Below are 25,354 nucleotides of genomic sequence, written 5' to 3'. Positions count from 1 at the left end.
TGGGGGTGTGTATCCAACACTGCTGCTGCTGCTGCTAAGTCACTTCAGCTGTGTCCGACTCTGTGTGACCTCATAGACGGCAGCCCACCAGGCTCCCCCGTCCCTGGGATTCTCCAGGCACGAACACTGGAGTGGGTTGCCATTTCCTTCTCCAATGCATGCAAGTGAAAAGTGAAAGTGAAGTCACTCAGTCATGTCTGACTCTTAGCGACCCCATGGTCTGTAGCCCACCAGGCTCCTCCATCCATGAGATTTTCCAGGCAAGAGCCCATTTGTTAAGGATTTGTGAAGCTGTGCACCTAGAGACAGAGTCCCTCAAAGGTTGGTTAGGGGGCAGACTTGATGCATGAAGGAGTGTTAGGGGGGACACATAGGACCCTCTTTCTGTCCCTCACCCCATCACCCCATCTTAATGGGATGAGAACCTAGAATTTCTGCACCAAGATACACTTTGAGTTTCCATCGGTCTGTTCCAACCCTCTGTCATCTCTCACTTGAAACAGGAAAATGAAGGCCGGTCGTCCTGCTCATGTACTTATCCAACCCAGTCTCTACTTTGCATCAGAGAACTCTTTTAAAAACTCAGCTCTGGTCACCTATATTTTCCTCCGTAAAACTTATCAATGCCTTTTACTCTCAGGGTGAAATTCCAGGTTCTCCATCAGACTCACCCCCTCTGCAGTCTTCTTCCTGCTACCTCTAGTTTTTTTCTTTTTTGATGATTCTTCCTTCCTCAGTGGTACCAGGACATTTTCCTCCACCACAGGGCCTTTGCACTTGCTGTTTTTGGGCCTCAGTGCTCTATCCCTTCTCTGCCCCTCTCTGCTGGCAGCAGAAGCGCATTTCTCCTGGCTGACTTTTATCCACCCATTCCTCTCAGCTTGGAGGGTCATCTCTGCCAGGCCTCTTGGCATCCTGAAATCTTCCCTCACAGCAGTTAGCACAATTGTAATAATTTAGTTATTTTAATAACCATTTGTCTAATTTCTGTTTCTCTCGCTAGATTATAAGCTTCATATTTCTGCATCCCCAGTGGCTAATGGAATGCCTGGCATAAAGTTGGCCTTCAGTAAATATGTTTTTCACTGATGGATGCATGCAGTAGAACTATAAAGCAATGACACTGATTCCAAGTATCACAAACAAATAATAATGTCTGGCCTCCCTGCTGGGAATGCTGTTCCACCCTCATCTTGATTTACTCAAATCTTCTCTTTCAAGGCCCACAATCCTAATTGCCACTTGCTCAGAGAGTATTTGTGTTTCCTCCAGCCCACTCTGATTGCTATGTTTCTAACCCCTGTAGCTCTAGCAGGCAGAAGAATAAAAAGGGAAAGAGACTCCATCACAGCCTTTCCCCAAACATCAAGGAATTATTTTTCTTTCTCTCAGTTTCTTCTTGCTCTTTCCCTTTGAATATAAAGCTGTATTCCCCCTAATTTGCTTTGATCACTCCCTTAGGAGCTGTCATGGAATCAATTAGATCTGTAGACTTTTATGACTCCAGGTCACCCAGTATGATTCCTCATTTTACAGATGAGAAAACTGAGGCCCAGAGAGGTTAATGTTGAAAACAATTACCTCTATTGGGTCGTATAATACCAATCAGTGTCAGTTTCTAAGATAAATGTTCTCAATATCCCAGCTCCACAAGAGTGTAAATCCTCATTCTGTCTATTTAGAGACATGCTGGTGGTGACAGCCTTAGTGTTAAGATGAGCCCTAAATGGTGGGCTTCCTGTCCTGCTCTCACATAGCAGAGCTGCTTTAGTCTTGGGTGGCTCAAGGTCCCCACCCTAAGTGGGCCTCAGGCTTCGCCTGTGCATTGACAAAGGAGCCCCATGTTCGTGCTGAAACCTCATACAGCCCAGTGAAATGATGTATCGTGAGACCTGCTGTGTTTAAACAATTGCAGAACAGCAAAAAAAAAAAGAATCCTGTCCTTCTGTCTAAAGTCATGTAGGGTCAACTGGGAAAATGTAATTTTAAAACAGCGATGAAAAGGGAAGGAGGTCTGAAAAGTTGAACTAAAAAAACTGCTAGCAATGACTTCTCCCTAATGTATTTACTTTCTGGTTCCAAAAAACCAGGCAAGCAGAATGTAACTTTGACAAACACTTTAAATAGAATATAACACCAAAAAAAAAAAAAAAATCTAAAGAAGTAATAAAAAGTGTACCTTAACATCTAGAGATTGTATAAGAAATTAAACAAAGTGCAGGTGAGGTTGGCTGTGTGCAAGGATCCTGGAAGGAGCCCACTAAAACTCCAGACTGGGGAGGGAACTGGGCCTCCTGAGAGTGCTGGAAGGGGCCTGGGGAGGAGTGTCATTGGGGGTCGCTGTACAGGCCTGAGTGGGCAGGGCCAGGTCTCCAGGTGTTCTTTCCTTTGCTCCATGCCTGGTGTTCAGAAGCCCTGGTACAGTTTTGAAGGACAGCCTCGCCTCTGCCTTGCCTCTTGCTCCCACAGAGAATTGATTTTGTGCAGGAAGAAATCCTAGTGTATTTCCCATGTAACACTTGATTAGTTTTGGCTCTTTTAATGAAGAATTCTCATTTATATATTTCAACTGTACACTGTGAATAATAAACAACTAACAATATTTAAAGAAATGGTACTGTTTGATTTCTTTTGTCATCACTGCTAATTAGTCAAGGATCTTTATTTTCTTTTTTCACTTTAGGATGTGGAATTTCTTCTGCCCCTTATTTACATTTTTAGCAAACACATTGGAACCTCCTGGGAAGACCCCCAGTTCTTGAGGGCAGGGTTCTGAGGACTCCCCAGTATGGGCAACTGCTTCTTCTCTCAGAACAAGGAAGAAAGAATGATCCAGCAACTTTTCTTTGGCCCCCTGGGTGGCTCATGTAGGGAGCCATGTCTTTATGGACCGACCCTCTTCCCTTATTGCCTGTTAGTAAAATAAGTTACTAGGTGAATTTCTTCAGCCATTCAAAGCACTTGTTTCTGTCTCCTCTCTTCCCCATATCCTTTATGGCCATGTGAGCATGGGTGAGTTGAATTGAATGATGAATTGCACCTATAAGTTGGTGATGGTAAGATAGTTCTTTGGGGGAACTGTTGGTATGATTGAGAGACATTATTTTCTTTCTGATCCAAGGACTGCCGATTATAAGAGAACTCTTTTCCAACAAGAGTCACAGTTGTATTTCCCTTATTCAGAAGCTTTCTTTACTCCCTAAGTAACACCTTCCAACATTCTCTTCCATCACATCTTTGCTCAAAGTATGCACACAAGGAAGCTTAATTTGCTTCATTTAGGATCTCTCAGCAATTCTGCTCTTCCCAGTTTCACAGTCTAGCTCTTTCAAAGAGATTGATGTTATAAAAAAAAGTTTTTGTGAATCTATGTTTGTTGAAAAATTCTGAAAAGTTTTATATTCATATGATTTTTGGAGATATAAAGGAGGTATACCTCAATAAAGGAATTAGGTTCAGAAATGAGGATTTCCCAGGTGGATGGCGGTGACATGTGGTCAGATCCCTGATCCCCAGAGTGACTATTGAGAGTAGGGGCTGTGGCATTGAGGATGAAAGTCCCTGCCATCATATGGGACTCAAAGCTGCAGGTAGACATAATGTTCCTTGTGGATATAGTGAGTCATTGTCACAGCATGAGAGTTGTGGGTTGGGTGATGGGAAGCTTTATACAGTGAAGTCTATTGTATTTTGGGATGGACTACATAGGAATATCCTGAAGTGTGCTCATAAGGAGATCTTTAAATGCAAGTTAGGGTTAAGTGTGTTCATTTCTCAAGTCAAGCCGTTAGACTGGTGAGCTCGTAAGGCCCCCTCAGTGCCAGACTTCTCTTCTGCTCTGCCTCTCCTTGTCTTCTTACTCTCTATTTTGTGTTTTTCATGTGTGTGCCTGGCCTGCTTGGTACAGTGGGAAGAAGTCAGTGGCTACGATGAAAATCTGAACACCATCCGCACCTACCAGGTGTGCAATGTCTTCGAGCCCAATCAGAACAACTGGCTGCTCACCACCTTCATCAACCGGCGGGGGGCCCATCGCATCTACACGGAGATGCGCTTCACTGTGAGGGACTGCAGCAGCCTCCCCAACGTCCCAGGCTCCTGCAAGGAGACCTTCAACTTGTACTACTATGAGACCGACTCCGTCATTGCCACCAAGAAGTCGGCCTTCTGGTCCGAGGCCCCCTACCTCAAAGTGGACACCATTGCAGCAGATGAGAGCTTCTCCCAGGTGGACTTTGGGGGGAGACTGATGAAGGTCAATACAGAAGTCAGGAGCTTTGGGCCTCTTACACGGAATGGCTTTTACCTCGCTTTCCAGGATTATGGAGCCTGCATGTCTCTCCTTTCTGTCCGTGTCTTCTTCAAAAAGTGTCCCAGCATTGTGCAGAATTTTGCAGTGTTCCCAGAAACCATGACTGGGGCAGAGAGCACATCTCTGGTCATTGCTCGGGGCACGTGCATCCCCAACGCAGAGGAAGTGGATGTGCCCATTAAACTCTACTGCAACGGGGACGGGGAGTGGATGGTGCCCATCGGGCGCTGCACCTGTAAGCCCGGCTATGAGCCCGAGAACAGCGTGGTCTGCAAGGGTAAGCCCTGAGGCTCTTGAGGCCGCTCCTTCCTACAGCAAAGAAATCAGGAGGCAGGAGTCCCCACGTCCAGCTCTGGATCAGATAGGGACCGAAGAGCCTAATGGCTTCTTGTAGAGCTGTGGAGAACCTCCATCTCCAGTGCTAGGCCTGATGGTTTTCCAGTTGTGTTCAACCAGAATTTCTGTATTCCGGGTGGGGGAAAGAGATGGGGAGAATTCCAAACGGGGGATCATAACCACTCATGTATATTTAGTTTTGGGAACAATGACACTCATATTCTCTCTCTTTCTCCACACACACACCCCTGCATCCTGTCTAGCCCTGTGCTCTGAGGCATGGATTATTTGGGCTGTCATGGATAAGTCACTCAAGGGTAACTGAGAAGCAACTGAACTTGGAAAATATTTTTGTTCATTTCAGTCCAACTCCCACATCACTTAGCTTGGTACTGAACCCAGGCAACTCATTAACTCAAAGCCTGCTTGCTTGGCTGTCTTCCTCCAGGGACTTAGTGCCAGGCCGTGGGGCAGGGATGGGGCCTAGCATCAGTAGGTCCTGAAAGGAGATGAATGTATTGGAGTGGGGGTGGTATTGTACCGTGTTTTCTGTTACCTTTGCTTCAGGATGTTCCAGAGTGATGGTGACTTTGCAGTTGGCAGTGTCAGGGTACCCTTTCCTCATCCTCTAGGAGACCACATGTCCAGTCTATGGCAGTAACTATGCTGAACTGTCTGGAGACTCGGCCTTCTCTGGGAGTTAATAGAAGGATCAAGAGGGTCCATGGCTCATCTGTTGCCTGAGTACATGGAAGCCAAACATGGGGGAACCCAAAGTTGAAGAAGAGAAGACTGTTTTCCTTTATTTTTATCTTTTGCTTGTGGCCTTCAAAGTTTCAGAGTCTTTCAAAAGCAAGGTTTCCCACACAGACCTCAGAGATGATCACCTTGACCCTGACTCCTTACTTTGGTTGCCCCCAGTCCTTTGGAGACCCCTTGGAGATGGGGGAAGCTATGCATGCATGTGTGCTCAGTCATTAAGTTGTCTGACTCTCAGCAACTCTATGGACTGTAGCCCACCAGGCTCCTCTGTCCGCGGGATTTCCCGGGCAAGAATACTAGAGTGGTTTGCCATTTCCTTCTCCAGGGGATCTTCCAGACCCAGGGATTGAACTCATGTCTTCTATACTGGAAGGTGGATTCTTTACCGCTGAGCCACCAGGGAAGCCTGGGGGGAGCTATAGTTGCTCCATTTTCTCCATCATGAGCTTCATGCCAGCTGTCCCCTGTCACCCTCCCCACCCTGCCTGAGCAATGGAGCATCCTTTGTGTGTCTCCTTCTCTACTTTGAGTCACCAGCCACCTACAGGTGAAGTACCAGGCAGAGTACTGCTATTGCCCACCAACTCTGCAATCCTTTGGACTCAGCTAATTGCCTGGGCTGGGCACTCACAGCCTTTCTGAGGCCTGCTGAGAGCAGGGAGTTGCGCCTTTGTGTCTTTATTGGATTTCTTGGTTATGGTGCCAGTGATGGATGATGTGGAAACACAGGGGAGAGAGTGCCAGATCAAGTGATGAACCAACACATTCTGGTTTAATACCAGCCGGCCTGGTCCCACCGTGCTCCCCTGTCCCATCGGTTGGGGGTGGGAGGGCAGTGCCCTCTTGAGCATGTGTCGCATCTGAGTGGGGACCCAGGCTGAGTTTAGTTGCAGGTGCCACAGCTGCCAGGCACACTCTTGATAGCGGGGGTGATTTCTCCAGACTTCAAAGGGCTGCCATCCCACGCTTGCTGGCTGGGGCCCTTGTTTTTCTCATTATTTCCTGAGCAGAACAGCAGGAACCAGAGAAAGTACTGATTGGTTCTGATTTAATTGGGACTCGGAACAGGCTCTCATTTCTCTGGGCTGATCGGAGCTTTGCTCTTTTGAGAAGGTTCTGCAGTGCCTGCTGCTTCTCAGTCGCCTCCTGTGGTGGTCCTGGGAGGGCCTATGGGGGCAAATATGTAAAACCAAGAGGCTGCTTTCCATCCTGTTTACCTGGCCTCAGCCTCCTCCTGACGTTTGGTGGATGTTCCTAATCTAGAGCTGTTAGGAACCTGACTTGACTTCACACTCTGCTTGTTGCAAACTCATTGGAAGCTGGAGGAGATGGGGAGCCCCGGGCACCATGATTTTGCCGTTTCAGACACACAGGAAGCCACATTTTGGTGGCAGTTCTAAGAGCAGAGAGTAGCGAGGCAGGCAGTTCCATAGATCCTGCAGCCCAGCAGCCTGGCTGGGCTCAGCGCTCTAGAAAGTCACCTTTTTTCTGTCTCAAGAATTTTGAGCTGAATCCTCTGAATTCTTTGCCCTTGGCTCTGCTAGTAACCTGGGCTTGATGACTGAGACCAACCTCCCCCTCTCCAGGGCTCACAGCAGTGGAATGCCCAGGGAGGTGAAGGGCCTTGGGCAGATTCTGCAGTTTTTGGATAGGGATGGACAGTGCTTGGGGAGTTATTTGTAACTGGTTCCTGGGGTGTATCTTCAAGGCAACATGCTCAGTTCATTTTGGATTCTCATGCTGGGCTGTCCGGTGGGCACCGTGATCCTCCACAATTGCCTGCCTGGTACAGCCTATTGCTGAGAGCATGGAGATCGATGGATACAGTAGAGACTTGTGGGTGAGAAAGAGCGAGTCTCCATCAGCAGTCTTGGTAAGACCTGAGAAGGGAGGCAAGCTGCTGTCTCTCAGCACAGCCCTGAGAATTGATGCCCCGGAGCCCGGCTGGAAGAAGCTGGGATGGTTCCATGATTGACACAGTTGTGTCAAGCTGATCAATTTTCTTTTCTGGATACTTGAATCTAAGCTTTTGCATGTGTTGAATCTATGGGGTGGCAGAAAACATATCCTTCGTATTGGTTTTCTGGCAGGACAGACTTTCACCATGGGCAAGAATCTTAATCTGACTTTCACTTTGCCTCTGTTAAACCCTTGCCTGTCAGAGTCATGGTGAACAGTTGCTTGGTTTTGCAGAAGCACCTGGAGACCAATTAGGTGGCCCAGCCAGCAAAGAATGGTCTTGGCCTAGAGCTGTTCCTATTGTGAGGAGGGAGGGGGTGGCAAGCAGGGGAAGCCACTGGGGAGCTTGCACATCAGAATGTGCAGCAAGCAGCTCACACACTTTCTAGAGGCTCCATAGCCCAAGGCCTGTTCCGGCTTCATCCTTTCTGTACACATAGGTTAGACCAACCAGGCGGAATCCCAGAAGCCTGTTGACCCCAACCAGTGACTCTAACCCACCATGCATTTATCTCTGTGAAACTGTTGATTACTAGCAAAATGGTCTATCTGCCCCAGCTGCAAGTTTTATGCTGATAGAATAGCAGATTCATGAGAAATCATGGCTTTGTCACCCTCAAGCCTTCCCTGCTCAGGTTGATGGCTGAGTCGATTCTCCATGTGAGTCCCTGTAGCCTGACTGTCCCTGGACCAGGGAGATCAAGAACTAGTGCTTGGCAAGCTCCGTCTGTGTTGTAGTCCCCAAAATGTTGTGCTGGTCTTGGAGGTCAGCTAAGGTCATTCCAGCTCTGGATTTTGGCAGGGCATTGGCAGTTCCTAAAGAGAAACAGCTCTGTTCTTGGTTCTTCTGTCCCCTGTTCATGTCTCTCCCGTTCCTTGGTATCCATCAGAGCCCTGCCTTGGATCCTGAGACCTCATGGGCACTGTCCGTGCAGCATCCCCCACCTTCACCCACACTTCCCTGCCCCTCCTCCAGGTCTGTTTTTCCTTCCTTCCTGCCCTGTTTTCCTTGGGAAGGACTGTTTTCCTTGGTGATTTTCCACCTACATGTAAATTCTTTCATGCCTGGAAATCCAAGAGACATTTTGAACCTTTCAGTAATTTCACTGCCTTTATAAACTTGAGCAGCCAGGGAGAGAGTCAGTTTATAAACCTGGGGAGTTAAGACAAAAAAATCTGCAGAATTCGAAAGGGGAGAAAGATGTATCTAGTTTAGCTCTTCGTGGAAAAGTTAAGTTTCTGGGGCCTATTTCCACCTCCCTAGGGTTGCTGGTTGCAGCTCTAGGGGTGTGTGTGTGTGTGTGTGTGTGTGTGTGTGCCTATGCCTATTTCCTGGGGCCTATTGTGTGTGTGTGTGTGTGTGTGTGTATACCTATTTCCTGGGGCCTATTGTGTGTGTGTGTGTGTGTGTGTGTGCGCGCCTATTTCCTGGGGCCTATTGTGTGTGTGTGTGTGTGTGTGTGTGCCTGTTTTCTGGGGCCTATTTCCACCTCCCTAGGGTTGCTGGTCACAGCTCTAGGGGTGTGTGTGTGTGTGTGTGTGTAAGGCCAGAGTCATCGCAGTTCTAGGTGTGTGTGTGTGTGTGTGTGTACAGGTGACCACATTCAGGGGCACTGAGGAAGTCTTTCTGCTCTGCTCTCTGGCCCATCAGCTGTTGGCTGGTGACTGAGAGGAAGGCCACAGCCTAGATGCCTCCTCCTAGGCCCCAGGGAGACATGCTCAGCTCAGGGCTGGGGAAGGCCAGAGTCATTAACACCACAGACCTGTAAGATGAGCTTCATAATAGGATTTCCCGATTGGCTATTTCATTTAGAAACCTCTTGGGCCTCCACGCCGGCCCTGCCCAGTGCCCTCCAGAGAGGACTCTGATGTAATGGGCTGCATATAATGGGCTGTGACCCCAGCATGAGCAACAGCAAACAGCTGGAAGGATCCTGTCTGCCTCACCGACTCGGGCGCACCGTGTGGGGGTGCACAGCCCAGACTCTGGGGGCTGCAGGGGACAACCAGGGGACAGGGGAGGGGCAGCTCTGAGTTCCAAATCCCCTTGTGCTCAGCGCCACCCCTTCTGCCTTTAAAGGACAGGTTAGAAGGACCCAGATTCCATTGGTGTTGACCAAGCAATCCTGATTCTCCCAGGTCCGTGCTGAAGCTGCTAAGAATGTTCTGGGCGTGATAGCTGTCCTTCCTAGAAGTCCATGACTTAGTAAACATTATCAAAGATGATGACAAAGACACCACAAGATCATTATTGAGGTGGTTGGGTACATCACAGCACGAGCAGTCCAGTTTGGGCCCATGAAGAACTATGGAGTCTGAAACAGCCCAAGCTGGGGTGGAAGTGGGCAGGATACCAATAGGCCAACTATTCCGGCCACCTTATTTATCCATGGAGAGCGGGCAGACAGAAAGCATCGCTGGGCAGCAGTCTGGGGAGCCCTGCTGGGTGATGTCAGACCGGGGTCAGAACTCAAGTCTGGGAGGCCACTGTCTGCCTCTGCTTCTGAGACTGGGTTTTCTTGAAATTAACCGTCCTTGGGTACGCAGTATCTGTTTTCAGGAATGGCAACCCCCTCTCAGCTCTTCTCCCGTGAACACTTTCTCTGTGCCTGTGTCCCCCTTTGTGTTTTCTTGGGTCCGGGTGCTCCGTGGAGCTGTGCTCTGTGATTTAAGGTTTCCGCGCTGTACAGCACAGAGCTCCATGTTGACTACCCCCATCTTCTTTATAATCTCTCTGGAAGCAGTGCCATCTCCTAGTACCATGTCAGATGCTCTGACATGTTGACCTGCCTCTGGACCATCCAGAGGGTCATGGCATTGGTAGTGGGGGTGAGTGACACAAAGCTCCCTGGGAAGGATGAGGTCTAAAGGCTTTGTGCTTCTAGAAAAGGTCAGGGAGGGTGGCAGGGCTGCGGGATAGAGTCCAGGTTATGGCTCAGTAATTGGCCTCAAGGACCAACATGGGCCCCTGATGCAGTGCTTTTGCCAGACTTACCCCCTTTTCTCCCTGGTCCTGCCTCTCTCCAGAGCCGGACAGTCTTGTGTGCAGAACCTGAACACACATATCTCAGCACAAACTTCCTTGCCACTTTTGAGTCTGAAGTATAGAGAAAACTCCCGGTGAATCTGAACTTGCTTGGAGTGCGGTCCCTCGATTCTGTGCCCCAGGAGCTCTGATGGTGTGGGTTTGGTGTCCATGCTTTGTCTCGTTGACAAGCTGTGTTGACAGTGCCCTAATGCTCCTGGGCCTCAGTTGTCTCTCAAGTCAGTGGGGAAAGAGTCCGAGACAGTCAGCTCAGGGCAGCTGCAGAAGGGGAAGGAATGCATCCTATTGGCACCCAGGAGCAGGCCTGATTTTGCCCGTGGAGCTGTGGCAGGGATGTTGAGAGAGGGGCACCCTGGCCTTTCCCTCGGGGAGGGGTCTCTGCCTGCAGGTGCCATCTGTTCTGTCCTTGCTGGCTGAGCTAAGAGCCGGAGTACCAGATACCCGGTCAGGCGGCTGCAGCTGAGCCCTCCACTCTTGTTTAAAGGGCCAGTTAGTGAGGTGGATATGACCCTTGGGGCTCAGGTCACTCCTTGCAGGCCTTGGCACTTGCGGCCTCCATTCCTCAGTCTGGTTGGATTCCGCTTGGGAGTTCCTGCAGATGCAGGGTCTCTATGCTCGCTTCTTCCTGTAGGTTCTTATTAAGCACCTACTGATGCCAGGCCCTTGGCACGTAAACATTCAGATGACGCAATTTAACTTCCAAGAATCTACTAGAATCTTAGCTCTTAGAAAATGCTTGCCGTGTCCAAAGGTCAGGGTCACGAGTGGCCCCTCTTAGCTAGGTAAGGCCTCTGAGGACAGAGGCCAGCCCACCATATGACACGTAGTCTGCTTTCCCGCTGTGGGGTCCCCTACCTGCTCTTGGACACCTCCAGTGATCTGACACTCAGACTTCCAGAGGCAGCCTGGTTCATCTCAGAGCACTTCCTAGGACTGAAATGAATCAGAGGCCCATTGCTCTAGACCCTGGGGTAGAACTTTTATGCAAATCTCCCTTATCCCAGGTTACCTTTTGTTGTTATTTTTTAAATATTTTGAGCAGGTAGGACATTAAGTTTCCCTGGCTCTTGTCTTCATCAGATCCCTCACTGTTTTACTTTCTGGTATTCGCTTGTTAACAGGGTCCGTGCATTTGCTCATCCAAAACACAGACACATCCTTTCTTCATCTGCACAGGGCTTACAGCACAGGGTTTTTCACTGAGTTCCATCCACCTGCCCCCGTACCCCGGACTCGCTTTCTTACTTGACAATGAAAGTTAGGAGTTGTTTGGTTGTATCACGTAGAGATCTGCCTCTTACTTTCCAGTGATTGTGTAGTATTCCATTGAATCTATGTACCTTTATTTAATTGGCCCTTCATTTATATACACGTAGGTTGCTTCCTGTGTTTTTATATTTCTAAACAATGTTTTGGCAAACATCCTTGTGCATTCATCTTTGCACTTCAGTTCAGTCGCTCAGTCGTGTCCGACTCTTTGCGACCCCATGAATCACAGCACGCCAGGCCTCCCTGTCCATCACCAACTCCCGGAGTTCACTCAAACTCATGTCCATCGAGTCGGTGATGCCATCCATCCATCTCATTCTCTGTCGTCTTTGCACTTAGGCGTGAGCATATCTGTGAGACAAATTCATTAATTAATTTATTCAATGAATATTTATTGAGGATTTTCTGTGTGCCAAGCACTTTTTCTAAGAGCTAAGAATGCAGCAGATTCTTTGAAGTAAAATTGCTGAATCGGAGAATATACATTTTTAATTTTGATAGATATTCCCAAACAGTCCTCCAAAAAAAGATATTTTCTACCGATTTTTGCTCTGACCAACAAGTTTTAGAGTTTCTCTTCCTTATACCTTTGCCAAGATAATAAAATATCAATTGTTTTTATCTTTGCCACTCTGATAGATGGCATCCCACTGTGGTTTCCATTTGCATTTCTCTTGCTATGAGGGGCGTTGAACTTGGCAAAGTTCCATAAATTGCCTTGTTGGGGAGCTGAAACATGAATATTCTTGTGTAGCACATCATTGCATCAGGTATGTTTGCACACAGTAGTCAGTTTGGAGTGTGCTCACTCGATGGCGTGGTCTACCCTTCGCTCTCTAGTCCCTTCCCTTCTGCCCTGCATCCCACCCGTCACACATTCTTTGCCCGTCTGTAGCCTCAGGACATTTTGGCGCCTGCTGTATACCTGTTTCGGTGTTTCCCTGACTGTGGGAAAGGGGCATCGGGGTGGGACAGGACAAGAGCCGGTGCTGCTGTGGAAGGGCCATGCTGTCCTCCTGGCCAGTCTCAGGAAGGCCACCCCAGCCATGTTGGTGGGAAACACGCCTTGACTTTCCCATCCTTTTTCTCCTACCCGTTGCCTCTTCTGAGTTCCTTGCTTCCCCTCGGGCATGCACCTCTCAGCTCTTCTTCTTGGCCCAGGCTCTCCACTCCACATCCCTTCCTTTTACTCTCCCAGCTCACCTCTGGGGCCTTGGGGCTCAGCCGACTGTGGTGCCTCCCACTCCACCACCCCTGAGAAGTCAGCAGCCCTCAGCCCCTGCCTCCTGCAGCTCCTCTTCATTTCTTCTGCAGCATCCCACTCTCATCAGCCCTCCACCCCTTCCAGCAGCCCTGGGTCTGTCTCAGTCCACTCCCTGACTGCGTGTCCAGCCCAGCCTGCTGATGCCCCAGGTCTGCTTGTGCCAGTGGGCTTTGTCTTAGCCCCGGGAGTTTGCTCACTGCCTCCTTCTCTTCTGGGTTTTTGTCTTCAGCTCTGCAGCCGTTCTTTCTCTCTGGGTCCGTGGGCTTCCCACCGCTCTTCCTGGCCTCAGCCCTCCTCTTCCTTGTTCCCCGCCTCCCCATCTTCTCCTCGCCCCTCTTTTTCTTCTCTCCCTCCCTCCCTCCCTTCCTTCCTCACTACTTTTCTATTTAAACATATTCAGGTTGAAAGATGAGTCAGCCTGAAAAAAATAAGTTAAATAATAAATTAAAAACATGGCATGAAAATAGGGCAAAAAATGATAGAGATAATATGCAAATTACTGATGTTTAAAAGACTGCTGACTTGGCTTGTCTATCTGGGCTAAGAAAGCAGCTTATAGGCTCTGCTGGGCAGTCCCGTGTTTCATTGTCAGGTCACAGTGATGGTTCTGATTCCGGTATGGAGCAAACTTCTCTGGATCGGCTTCCAGCTTGCATGGAGGCACTAATGCGGCATGGCTGTCACGTATAGAGCACTCACTATGTCCTGGTTTCTCTGCCAGATTCTTTTTCTGCATTATCTCTTACATCCTCAGATAGCCCTGTGAAGTATACACAGTCATCATGCTCACTTTTCAGTTGAAGATCCTGAGGTGCAAAGAAGCCAAGTAGCTTTGCCGAGGTCATACAGCACAGGATTCCGAGGCCTGGCTAATAACTGCTGTTCTGTATTTCTCCCCTGAAGGAAGAAGAGCAAGAGTCTGTTAGGGGCAAATTTGTGATGTGTGATGGGATCTGGGGTTTCAGTGTCCCATGTGGACTCAGATAGAAGCCTTCACTAAGGTACCCAAAGAAAAGACATCAGAGTTTGATCAGGATTTCCTATTGGTTAGGGATGAACTGGGAGGTTCATGGAGTGACCATACTCATGGTACACATGAATCAAGACACACCCCTCCACCTCCATGGTCAGCCCAGCTCTCACTCTTCTCCTCCCCCAGCTCTCCATGGGCAGGGCCACCCCTGATGTGCCTGTTTGTCCTGAATGCCTTCTCTGTGCCATCTGCTAAATGAAAACCAAACAAAACACATTCAAAGCAAAATTGGTGGAAGCAGGATATGAGCTGAGGAGGAAGAAAAGCTTTGCAGGTAAGTCAGACAGAGAAAGACTAATATCATATGATGACCCTTATATGTGGAATCTAAAAAAAACCGATACAAATGAATTTATTTGCAAAATAGGAACAGATTCACAGACTTAGAAAATAAGCTAATGGTTCCCAAAGAGGAAAGATGCCAGCAGAGTGATGGGGGGAGAGATAAATTGGGAGTTTGGGATTGACATATATACACACTACTCTATTTAAAATAGATAACCAACAAAGACCTACTGTACAGCACAGGGAACTCTGGTCAATGTTCTGTAACAGCGTAAATGGGAAAAGGATTTGAAAAAGAATAGATACATGTATATGTATAACTGAATCACTTTTCTGGATACCTGAAACTAACACAACCTTATTAGTCAACTAATCCAATATAAAATAAAAATTTTTAAAAAAGATGTGTAAGAAAAGTCCTGTTTATAATAGCCAGGACATGGAAGCAACCTAGATGTCCATCTGCAGATGAATGGATAAGAAAGCTTTGGTACATATACACAATGGAGTATTATTCAGCCATTAAAAAGAATACATTTGAATCAGTTCTAATGAGGTGGATGAAACTGGAGCCTATTATACAGAGTGAAGTAAGCCAGAAAGAAAAACACCAATACAGTATACTAACGCATATATATGGAATTTAGAAAGATGCAAATGATAACCCTGTATACGAGACAGCAAAAGAGACACAGATGTATAGAACAGTCTTTGGGACTCTGTGGGAGAGGGTGAGGGTGGGATGATTTGGGAGAATGGCATTGAAACACGTATGTTGTCATATGTGCACGAATCACTAGTTCAGGGTTGATGCATGTTATAGGATGCTTGGGGCTGGCGTGCGGGGATGACCCACAGGGAGGATAAAGGGAGGAGGGAGGTGGGAGGGGGGTTCAGGAGGGGGAACTTATGTAAACCCGTGGTGAATTCATGTCAATATATGGCAAAACCAACCAATAAAAAAAAAAAAAGTGGAAAAAAAAAAAAAAAAAGAAAACATCTCAGGAGCATTGGTAGCGTAAACTCCAGGAAAACCAGGCAGGCAGAGAGTGCGAATCCAATGACAAGCCACGTACTTGGAGAGGGGACAATGGCAGAACCAGATGGAGCAAGTAACCAGTGATGGCAGAGGCTTTGTCTGTCTGTTGTCCAATAGAATGACACGTTGTGCACACACAGCACGCACAGGAGGAAATCAACAGAATGATAGCAAGCCCGTGCATCTTGAAACCCTTTTACTAAACGTTGATGATGATGTGTCAGTTTGACAGAGGACAGAAGATCAGTGCAACGTGTGTGTTTCAAGTGGAAAACGACAATCTGCTCTTTGCACAAGATGGATAGAGACTCTCAGTGAAATTGTATGGAATATGCAAGAACTCTGCCAAATCATCAACTTGGCAAAAATGTGCCTGTTCTGGGAGTTAGGCAATGGGAGGGTTTCTGTTTGGTTTCTGGGTCTGTCACAAACATGCCTGCATTGATCCGAACGTGGAGGCCCTTGCGACCTGGGCATGCTTCTCTTCCCTCACTGGCTCTGTTTGTCTTCCCCTCTGCATCTTTGGCCAAATTCATCTGTCTGCTGTTTTCTTTTCCTGCATTTATTCTATTCTCTTGTCTGTCTTCTCTCTCAACTTGATTTGAAAAAAGAGAAGTGAGAAGACACATTCCATTGGTAGAATTTTAATGAGTGAATGGCTAGTTCCATTCATTGTTTTTATTGTTTTCCCTCTAGAAAGCTGTTTACATGCAAATTGCAAGAAAAGGTTCTTTTTTTCATAGAGGGAAATAAAGGAAATCAATGTTTATCAGTGAAATCAATTGTAAATATTATGAATAATTTTTGTCAGAAAATTATTAATATATCATCACACATATTGATAATAAGATCAGTTATTTAAAAGAACAATTGCTTTTTAAAAACAATATCTTTGTAGGATGCCCTGCTTCTCCATGCTCATTTAATTTTTCTGGAACATACTCTGCTTCTTTCAGCTTCCTCAATCTCACTCGTGATGATTCTTGGCTTATGAGAATTCTTTCAGACTTTAATTTTTCTTATCATCTTTTAAATCTTTCAGTCCAGGTACTGATTAAGAACTAGTAACCATAGCTGTCTGTGGTTTAAACATACCCAATCAGGGTGACAGATTTAACCTTTCAGGCTAATAGTGCCCCTTCCCTTTCACAGGTATCTCTACCCACTACCCAGCCTCCTTACCTCAGAATTTCCTCAATGAAAACTCAACTCTTTGGGAGAGTGTTTCACCTTTGGGGACTGGCGTTTCCGTGCCTCTTTGCTTTGAACCCCAGCAAGATGCACTCAGTGCCCGCTCCTTGCACCTCTGTGGAGTCTAAATGTGAACTCACAGTCCACTCAAGCATCAGGCCCTCTTCCTTCTGAGCCCTTTCTGCAGCCTTGGGGGCAATGGATGTGCTCTCCAGAGAGCTGATAGCCTCAGCACACGAGCCCCTTGGACATCCATACCCCATGTCTTCCTGACCCAGAAGGAGGAGGCAGAGGTGGCAGGACATCCTGGTTCCCCCAGAGGGCCAGGCCTCTTCTAGCCTTCTCCTTGACCGCCCACCCCACCTCCAATCCCTGCCTCCACCCCAGTCTCCTTTCCTGCTCCGAGCTGTGTGCAGACCCTTCCTTCTGGGCCACAAAGGGCTCTGTAGACAGACATTGTGTGCTGTTTGCCAACACGGGGGCCCGGGTACACGGAGGGGGCGAGGGAGAAGCCAGCTGCTCTCTCCTTTCACACAGACCTTTGCTTTCTCCCTTTCAGTCTCCCTGCCCCCGCCCCCCCCCCCCCCCCGCTCTGTCTTTGAACATGCATACAGAAATAAAAAAGCAGTTACTAATTAGAGCCAGAGAATGAGAGTGAGCCTGGAAGAGGCAGGGCAGTGGAGGGGCCGACTCCCGTGCAAGTCAGCCACTGAGGGAGGGGCAGGGGGACCTTGGAGAGGCTTGGGAGGGAGAGTTTGACAAAATAAGCAACAAAGCTTCTTCAGAATGGCAAAGAGGGGCTTTGTCTTAACCTCCCATCCTAAGAGAGAGGAAAGAAGAAATGACAGAGTTTCGTGTAAACTCCCACTGCTGGCGTCCACCACCCTTCTTATCTTTGTCGGTCTCTCAATAGCCCTACAAACAATACACTCTTTTGGGGGGACATTTAAGTCTATCCTTTTACTAGTAATTTTGCTCTGGCTGGTAGGTGGGGAATCACTGGTGTGAGGGGCCTTCCTTATGGAGGAGCTGCTGAGTCATCAGGATGCCCCAACTTAGGAAACCTCCTCTGACAAATCAAGCCACTCTCCTAGGGCTTTTTTCTCACCCAGTCCTATTCTTGGTTCGCCAGGCAATTTCTGTTCCCAACCCTGTGTCACTAGGTTCGCTGAAAGCAGCCCAGTTGCCTCGTGTGTCACCAGGGGAACAGCAGCCAGTGTTAGGACAGAACCCAGCTCCAACCCAAGGTCTTTGAACCCACTGCAGGCTCACAGAAGGTTCCAGATCCCAGAGTAGTCAGCACCTTCCTGGCAGTTCTGTTGTGGCTTAGAGTGGAGTGGCCCATGCTTCAGTGGGCCAGGGTCACTCTGAAGGCCTGGAGGTGACAGGGGGAGCACTTCGGAGAGCTGGAAGTCACGAGGAGAGAGGGTTACCTGGTAACTCGGCCTGTCTAGAGATGCAGTTTCTCCCAGCATATGGTGAGCAAACTGATGACGCAGATATGTCAAAGCTGTGACGTCAGTGCCTGGGCAATGAAAATGTGGGGTAATTTTCTGATTTCTTGTGAATGTAAACAGTTGAAAAGGAGAAGAGTGTGTCAGCGTGATACATGTTGGTACTAACTAGTCAGGGAGGAAGAAAGGAAAAGGAAATAGAATCTGGAAAGCAAAGACTATAACTAGCTCGTTCTCTTCCACTGGTAGCTGTTTAGGGTAATGGCTACATGTGACAAAAGAGATCCCACTGGAATCTGCTGGGAAAATCCCCCAATTCTGGGATGACATCTCGAAATGAATTTTTCTGGAGTCTGTATGGACTATCTCTAGTACATAATGTACTTCCCAAAGCTCAGTGCATATTGTCTTAACCCTGACCAAGGACTCCTCTAGAAAATAAGGGCTTGAGTCCATATTCTATGCAGTTAGCCAGGCCACAAAGCCATTGAGAAAACGGCCACTGATGGGTAGTTGTCAAGAGCTGGAGATAGAGGACTTCCCTCATGGTCCAGTGGTTAAGAATTTACCTTACAATGCAGGGGAGGAGGGTTCTGTGAAGACATCACAAGGATCTGTCCAGGTAGAGTTCAGCTGAGATCTTGGCACATTGCAAGGGTTAAAAATGGGTTTGAGGTTATTAGCAATTCATTATTAAATAAACCAGAGCATAATTTTCTGTGTATGGGGCTGGTTCTCTTGAGGCATAGGAGAATTGTGGAAAGAATGTGATATGTTTACAGATATCCAGGAAATATTAGGAAGGCTTAGATAACATGATCTGAGTCAGGGGTACAGAAAGTATTTGAATCTCTGAAGATGGTAGAAGCCGCCCATCTAGTCATCAGTGGATATGAGTTTGTCCAGTTTATCACTGAAAAATTAATTTTTTAAAATTCTTTTTGCATTTTGTAGTAGTAACTTTAAATTTTATTTAAAAAATTATCATACAGAAAATTAAACTTATTTTGGTGGACGGTTTTACGAACTTTAACACAGGTATAGATTTGTGCAACCATCATAAAAATTAGGAAAGAGAAGAGCTGTTTTATGCTTTCCCTTTTTCTCCATTCCCTCCTCCCATCCCCCACCTCTGTTGACCATGATTTGTTCACCAGATGGTCAACACTGAAATCAGATTGATTATATTCTTTGCAGCCAAAGATGGAGAAGCTCTATACAGTTAGCAAAAACAAGACCAGGAGCTGATTGTGGCTCAGATCATGAACTCCTTATTGCCAAATTCAGACTTAAATTGAAGAAAGTAGGGAAAACTACTAGACCATTCAGATATGACCTAAATCAAATCCCTTATGATTATACAGTGGAAGTAAGAAATAGATTTAAGGGACTAGATCTGATCGATAGAGTGCCTGATGAACTCTGGACTGAGGTTCGTGACATTGTACAGGAGATAGGGACCAAGACCATCCCCATGGAAAAGAAATGCAAAAAAGCAAAATGGCTGTCTGAGGAGGCCTTACAAATAGCTGTGAAAAGAAGAGAAGCGAAAAGCAAAGGAGAAAAGGAAAGATATAAGCATCTGAATGCAGAGTTCCAAAGAATAGCAGGGAGAGATAAGGAAGCCTTCCTCAGTGATCAGTGCAAAGAAATAGAGGAAAACAACAGAATAGGAAAAACAAGAGATCTTTTCAAGAAAATTAGAGATATCAAGGGAACATTTCATGCAAAGATGGGCTTGATAAAGGACAGAAGTGGTATGGACCTAACAGAAGCAGAAGATATTAAGAAGAGGTGGCAAGAATACACAGAAGAACTGTACAAAAAAGATCTTCACGATGAAGATAATCACGATGGCATGATCACTCACCTGGAACCAGACATCTTGGAATGTGAAGTCAAGTGGGCCTTAGAGAGCATCACTACGAACAAAGCTAGTGGAGGTGATTGAATTCCAATTGAGCTATTTCAAATCCTGAAAGATGATGCTGTGAAAGTGCTGCACTCAATATGCCAGCAAATTTGGAAAACTCAGCAATGGCCACAGGACTGGAAAAGGTCAGTCTTCATTCCAATCCCAAAGAAAGGGAATGCCAAAGAATGCTCAAACTACCACACAATTGCACTCATCTCCCGCACTAGTAAAGTCATGCTCAAAATTCTCCAAGCCAGGCTTCAGCAATATGTGAACCGTGAACTTCCAGATGTTCAAGCAGGTTTTAGAAAAGGCAGAGGCACCAGAGATCAAATTGCCAACATCCGCTGGATCATGGAGAAAGCAAGAGAGTTCCAGAAAAACATCTATTTCTGCTTCATTGACTATGCCAAAGCCTTTGACTGTGTGGATCACAATCAACTGTGGAACATTCTGAAAGAGATGGGAATCCCAGACCACCTGACCTGCCTCTTGAGAAACCTGTATGCAGGTCAGGAAGCAACAGTTAGAACTGTATGCAGGTCATGGAACAACAGACTGGTTCCAAATAGGAAAAGGAGTACGTCAAGGTTGTATATTGTCACCCTGCTTATTTAACTTCTATGCAGAGTACATCATGAGGAACACTGGGCTGGAAGAAGTACAAGCTGGAATCAAGATTGCCGGGAGAAATATCAATAACCTCAGATATGCAGATGACACCACCCTTATGGCAGAAAGTGAAGAGGAACTCAAAAGCCTCTTGATGAAAGTGAAAGAGGAGAGTGAAAAGGTTGGCTTGAAGCTCAACATTCAGAAAACGAAGATCATGGCATCTGGTCCCATCACTTCATGGGAAATAGATGGGGAAACAGTGTCAGACTTTATTTTTTTGGGCTCCAAAATCACTGCAGATGCTGATTGTAGCCCGGAAATTAAAAGATGCTTACTCCTTGGAAGGAAAGTTATGACCAACCTAGATAGCATATTAAAAAGCAGAGACATTACTTTGCCAACCAAGGTCTGTCTAGTCAAGGCTGTGGCTCTTCCCGTGTATGGATGTGAGAGTTGGACTGTGCAGAAAGCTGATCGCCGAAGAATTGATGCTTTTGAACTGTGGTGCTGGAGAAGACTCTTGAGAGTCCCTTGGACTGCAAGGAGATCCAACCAGTCCATTTAAAGGAGATCAATCCTGGGTGTTCATTGGAAGGACTGATGCTAAAGCTGAAACTCCAATACTTTGGCCACCTCATGTGACGAGTTGACTCACTGGAAAAGAGTCTGATGCTGGGTGGGATTGGGGGTGGGAGGAGATGGGGACGACAGAGAATGAGATGGCTGGATGGCATCACCAACTCTACGGACGTGAGTTTGAGTGAACTCCGGAAGTTGGTGATGGACAGGGAGGCCTGGCGTGCTGTGATTCATGGGGTCGCAGAGAGTTGGACACGACTGAGCGACTGAACTGAACTGAACTGAACATTGAATGATACACTGTGCCAACTTTTGAGACTGGCTTCACCATAATGCTGTGAGCATCATCAGAGTTTATTTGTGTCAGTAGTTTGTCCCTTTTTATTGCTAATAATATTCCATTGTATGGATGCACCATAGTTTGTTCACCTGCTGACTAAAATTTAAATTGTTTCCAATTTTGGGTGATTGTAAGTAGTTGCTATAAACATTCAGGCACGGATTTTTGTGTGTACGTCATTTCTCTAGGGTTAATACGCAGAAGAGGGATTGCTTGGTCCTATGGAAATTGTACGTTTAACTGCCAGACTGATTTTTCAGAATGGTTGCACCATTTTGCATTACCAGTAGCACTTGCCCTGAATCCTTGTCAGCTCTTGGTATTGTAAGCATTTTTATGTTAGTCATTCTAATTGGTATATGATATCTCATGGTGGTTTTAATTTGCATTCTCTAGCAAATAATGATGTTGAATATCTTTCATGTGCTTATTTGCCATCTGTTTATACTCTTTGGTGAAGTGTCTATTCAACATTTTTGCCCACGCTTTAATTAGGCTGTTTGTTTCCTTACTATTGAGTTTTGAGATTTCTTTGCATATTTTGGATGCAAGCTGTTTTGTTGAACATGTGATTTGAAAATATTTTCCAGTTTGTAACTTGTGTCTTCTGTTAACCGTGTCTTTTACAAAGCATTGTTGTTAAGTTGCTCAGTTATGTCCAACAATTTGAGACTCCATGGACTGCAGCATTCCAGGCTTCTCTGTCCTTCACCATCTCCTGAGTGCTTGCTGAAACTCATATCCACTCAGTCAGTGATTTCATCCAACCATCTCATCCTCTGTCGTCCCCTTCTCCTTCTGCCTTTGATCTTTCCCAGCATCAGGGTCTTTCCCAATGAGTCGGGTCTTCACATCAGGTGGCCAAAGTATTGGAGGTTCAGCTTCAGAATCAGTCCTTCCAATAAATAGTCAGAATTGATTTCCTTTAGGATTGACTGATTTGATCTCCTTGCAGTCCGAGGGTCTCACGTTTTTTATTTTGATGAAATCCAATTTATCCATTAATTTTTTATGGAAGATGTTACTTTTTAGAGAAATTTTAAGTTTAGAGAAAAATTGAGAGGCAAGTACGTATATTATGTACCTTTCCCATAAACCTGCTGGTCCCACACATGTATAGCCTCCCCCATTATCAACATCCCCCCCCAGAGTAGCACATTTGTTGCAATTGATGAATCTACTCTAACACATCATAATCACTCAGTTTACATTAGAGTTCGCTGTCAAGGTTGTACATTCTGTGGATTTGGACAAACGTATAATGATATGTCCATCATTATAGTACCATATAGGGTACTTTCACTATGCTAAAAATCATCTGTGCTCTGCCTGTTCATCCCTTCCCACATCCATCGCCTGGCAACCACTGATCATTTTACTATCTCCATAATTTTGCCTTTTCCAGAACGTCCTACAGTTGTAATCGTCCAGTGTGTATAGCCTTTTCACATTGCCTTCTTTCACTTGGTAATATACATTTAAGGTTTCTCCATGTCCTTTTCATAGTTTGACAGCTCATTTCTTTTGAGAGCTGAATAATACTCCATTGTCCGGAGAATTTATCCATTTCTCCAATTTATCCAACCAATTATTTTTTCAGTTGTTCCAGGATAAGAATCATATTTTTGGTTTCATGTCCAATAACTCTTTGCCCAGCCCCAGTTCACAAAGGTTTTCTCCGAATGTTATCTTCTAAAACTTTTATAGTTTTGTGTTTTATATTCAGGTCTGTGATCCGTTTTGAGTTAGCATTTGTTGGAAGTATGAGGTTCAGAATGAAGGTCATTTTATTATTATTGTGCCTGTGATGTCTGGTTGTTCCAACACCAGAGATGATTCCTTCTCCTCCAAGCTTTTAGTTGATTGTTACCTTCTCAGTGCCCCCTGCCCTGACCACCCTACTTGCAGTGTAGATCACCCTTAACAGCTCTCTTGTCTGCCCTACCTCGCTTTATTTTTTCCATGGCACTTATCATCCCTAGCGTAGTGTGTAACTTGTTGTGTGTATCGTCTGTTTCTTCACACTAGAATGTGCACTGCCTGGAAGCGGGGATATTTGAGGGTGTGGGCGAGGGGTCTTTTGTTATCTCCTGTGTCCTGAGTGATTGACAAGAACCGGATGCATGGAGAGGGTGGGGTCCTCCAGGGCACAGGGCTGCAGGACGAGAAGGTGCAGGGATGGCTAGTAGAAACTCCCAGGCCAGGTCAGATCAGAAGTGAGTTGTCTAGAGCCCTGCCTCGCTGGTTCATCAGGCAAAACAGGTTTGTCAAACACTCCACCCCAGCACCCCACTCTTCCTCATCCACCTACTGTATTATTTGAGGCCAGTAAGAACTTAAGCAATTAAACAGTTTTCTTCTACATCAAAAGTATTTGTTCCTCGAAACTTAAGCTTTATCCCCCCTTTCACCCTTAGGCCCCTTGAAAGAAAGAAAGTGTTCTAACGCCCTGGGAAAATCATCTTAAATTCTAATCAGCCCTGGGTGTTGGAAGCCTCTCAGAGATGAGGTGTTGTCAGGGCAGAGGACGTGCAGGGAGAGCTGTTTAGGAGGCAAAGTCAGCTAGCATGCAGGTTTTCCCTGGCTGACAGCGCTTCCGCTCCCGCGATGAGGCTTAACTTATTGAGGGAGAGGCCCAGGGAATCTGAGAAATAAGCGATACAAAGAAAGGATATGGAGAGGCCAGAAGAAAAGAGGGCAGGTGGGGGGCTTAGTAGATCCTGTCGTTTGAAATGGGACCCTCTCCACGCTGTCCTTACCCTGAGCCCCGGCATCGCTCTCTCTCCAGGGGCAGGTGGACAGAGTATGACATTGTGTCTCCCCTGGGGTCTGCTCTGGAAGTTCTGTACAGAAGGAGCTTGGGGCCCCTTCATGGGTGGGGGGGTGGGCAAGGCCTGACTGGGCACTTAAAGGTTGCATTTGCGAAGCACGCCCAGTGTTCTTTTTCTAATTATCATTTATTTACTTTTGGCTGTGCTCGTTCTTCATTGCTGGGCTCGGGCTTTCTCTGGTCTTGGTGAGCAGGGCCACTCTTTAGTTGGGGTGGGCAAGCTTCTCACTGAGAACCTTGGGGTGGAGCATGGACTCAGCAGTTGTCACCCATGGGCCCAGTTGCCCCACAACACACGGAATCTTCCTGGACCAGGGATCGAACCTGTGTCCCCTGCATAGGCAGGTAGATTTTTAACCACTGGACCACCAGGGACGTCCCCGCTTCTCTTAAAGGGGATGTTAATTTAGGGTGTGGGGTGCTGATGGGAGCCAGAGGGGAGGCAGTGTCTGCTGGGATCTGGGTGCAGGAGGAACTGGCCCTTGCCCTTCCTCACTGCATGAGAACGGTTCCCTAGATACAACCCCTCCCCCTGCCCCAGGTAGGACCTGTCAGGGCTCATGGATCGTGACAGCAGCCGATGGTTCAGCGGGCCCTGCTCTCTGATGATCTCTAAACAGCTGAGGCTCCTGACCTGTTTGGAATCTGGTCACATACTGTGTTTGTTCCCAGAAAAGCAAACCCCACGTTGTCTCCTATTTCTGTCTCATTTCCACCACTGGATAGACCAAATCGGCTAATTCTGCTTTCTGATAAATTTGCTTCAGTTCAGTGGGAGGCGCTGCTGATTTTGAGTCATCAGACCTATGAGGATGGAGGAACCCAACTTGTAATATTTCTTAAGTTATACTTTAATGAAGATACCTGTTAACACTTGTAATAATTCACAGAAAGGAAGTCCAAGCAGATCTGCTTGAAATGTCTTCCTTTGTCTTTTTTTTTTTTTGAAGAAGTGTTACTGGCTTAAATGGAGGTCTTAATTACAGATCAGAAACAGAAACTTGCAGTGTCTGAGAACTGCCTGAAGCCTATTCCTTTGGCCACACCTGTCTCCCTTGGTTCCTCTGGCGGAAGACCTGCCCAGGAAGAGCCGTCTCTCCCTCTTGGGTCCCCTTCCCTCCAGAG

At 46.7% G+C, this 25,354-nt stretch overlaps 1 protein-coding gene across 1 annotated transcript in view; it reads left to right on the top strand.

Annotated features, from left to right (window-relative positions):
• EPHB1 (EPH receptor B1) overlaps positions 1-25,354 on the top strand; it is a 471,805-nt gene that overhangs the window by 162,058 nt on the left and 284,393 nt on the right. Inside the window, exon 3 of the mRNA XM_055413290.2 lies at positions 3,908-4,589. Within this exon, the coding sequence (XP_055269265.1) occupies positions 3,908-4,589 (682 nt within the window). The remainder of the gene's footprint in view (positions 1-3,907; positions 4,590-25,354) is intronic.

The sequence above is a fragment of the Moschus berezovskii genome, chromosome 1 (genome assembly GCF_049115385.1).
Source record: "Moschus berezovskii isolate FMDL1 chromosome 1, NW_MosBer_1.0, whole genome shotgun sequence".
NCBI classification, from domain to species: Eukaryota; Metazoa; Chordata; class Mammalia; order Artiodactyla; family Moschidae; genus Moschus; species Moschus berezovskii.
Note: the sequence above shows the minus strand (reverse complement) of the source record. Positions and strands in the feature narration are given on the sequence as shown.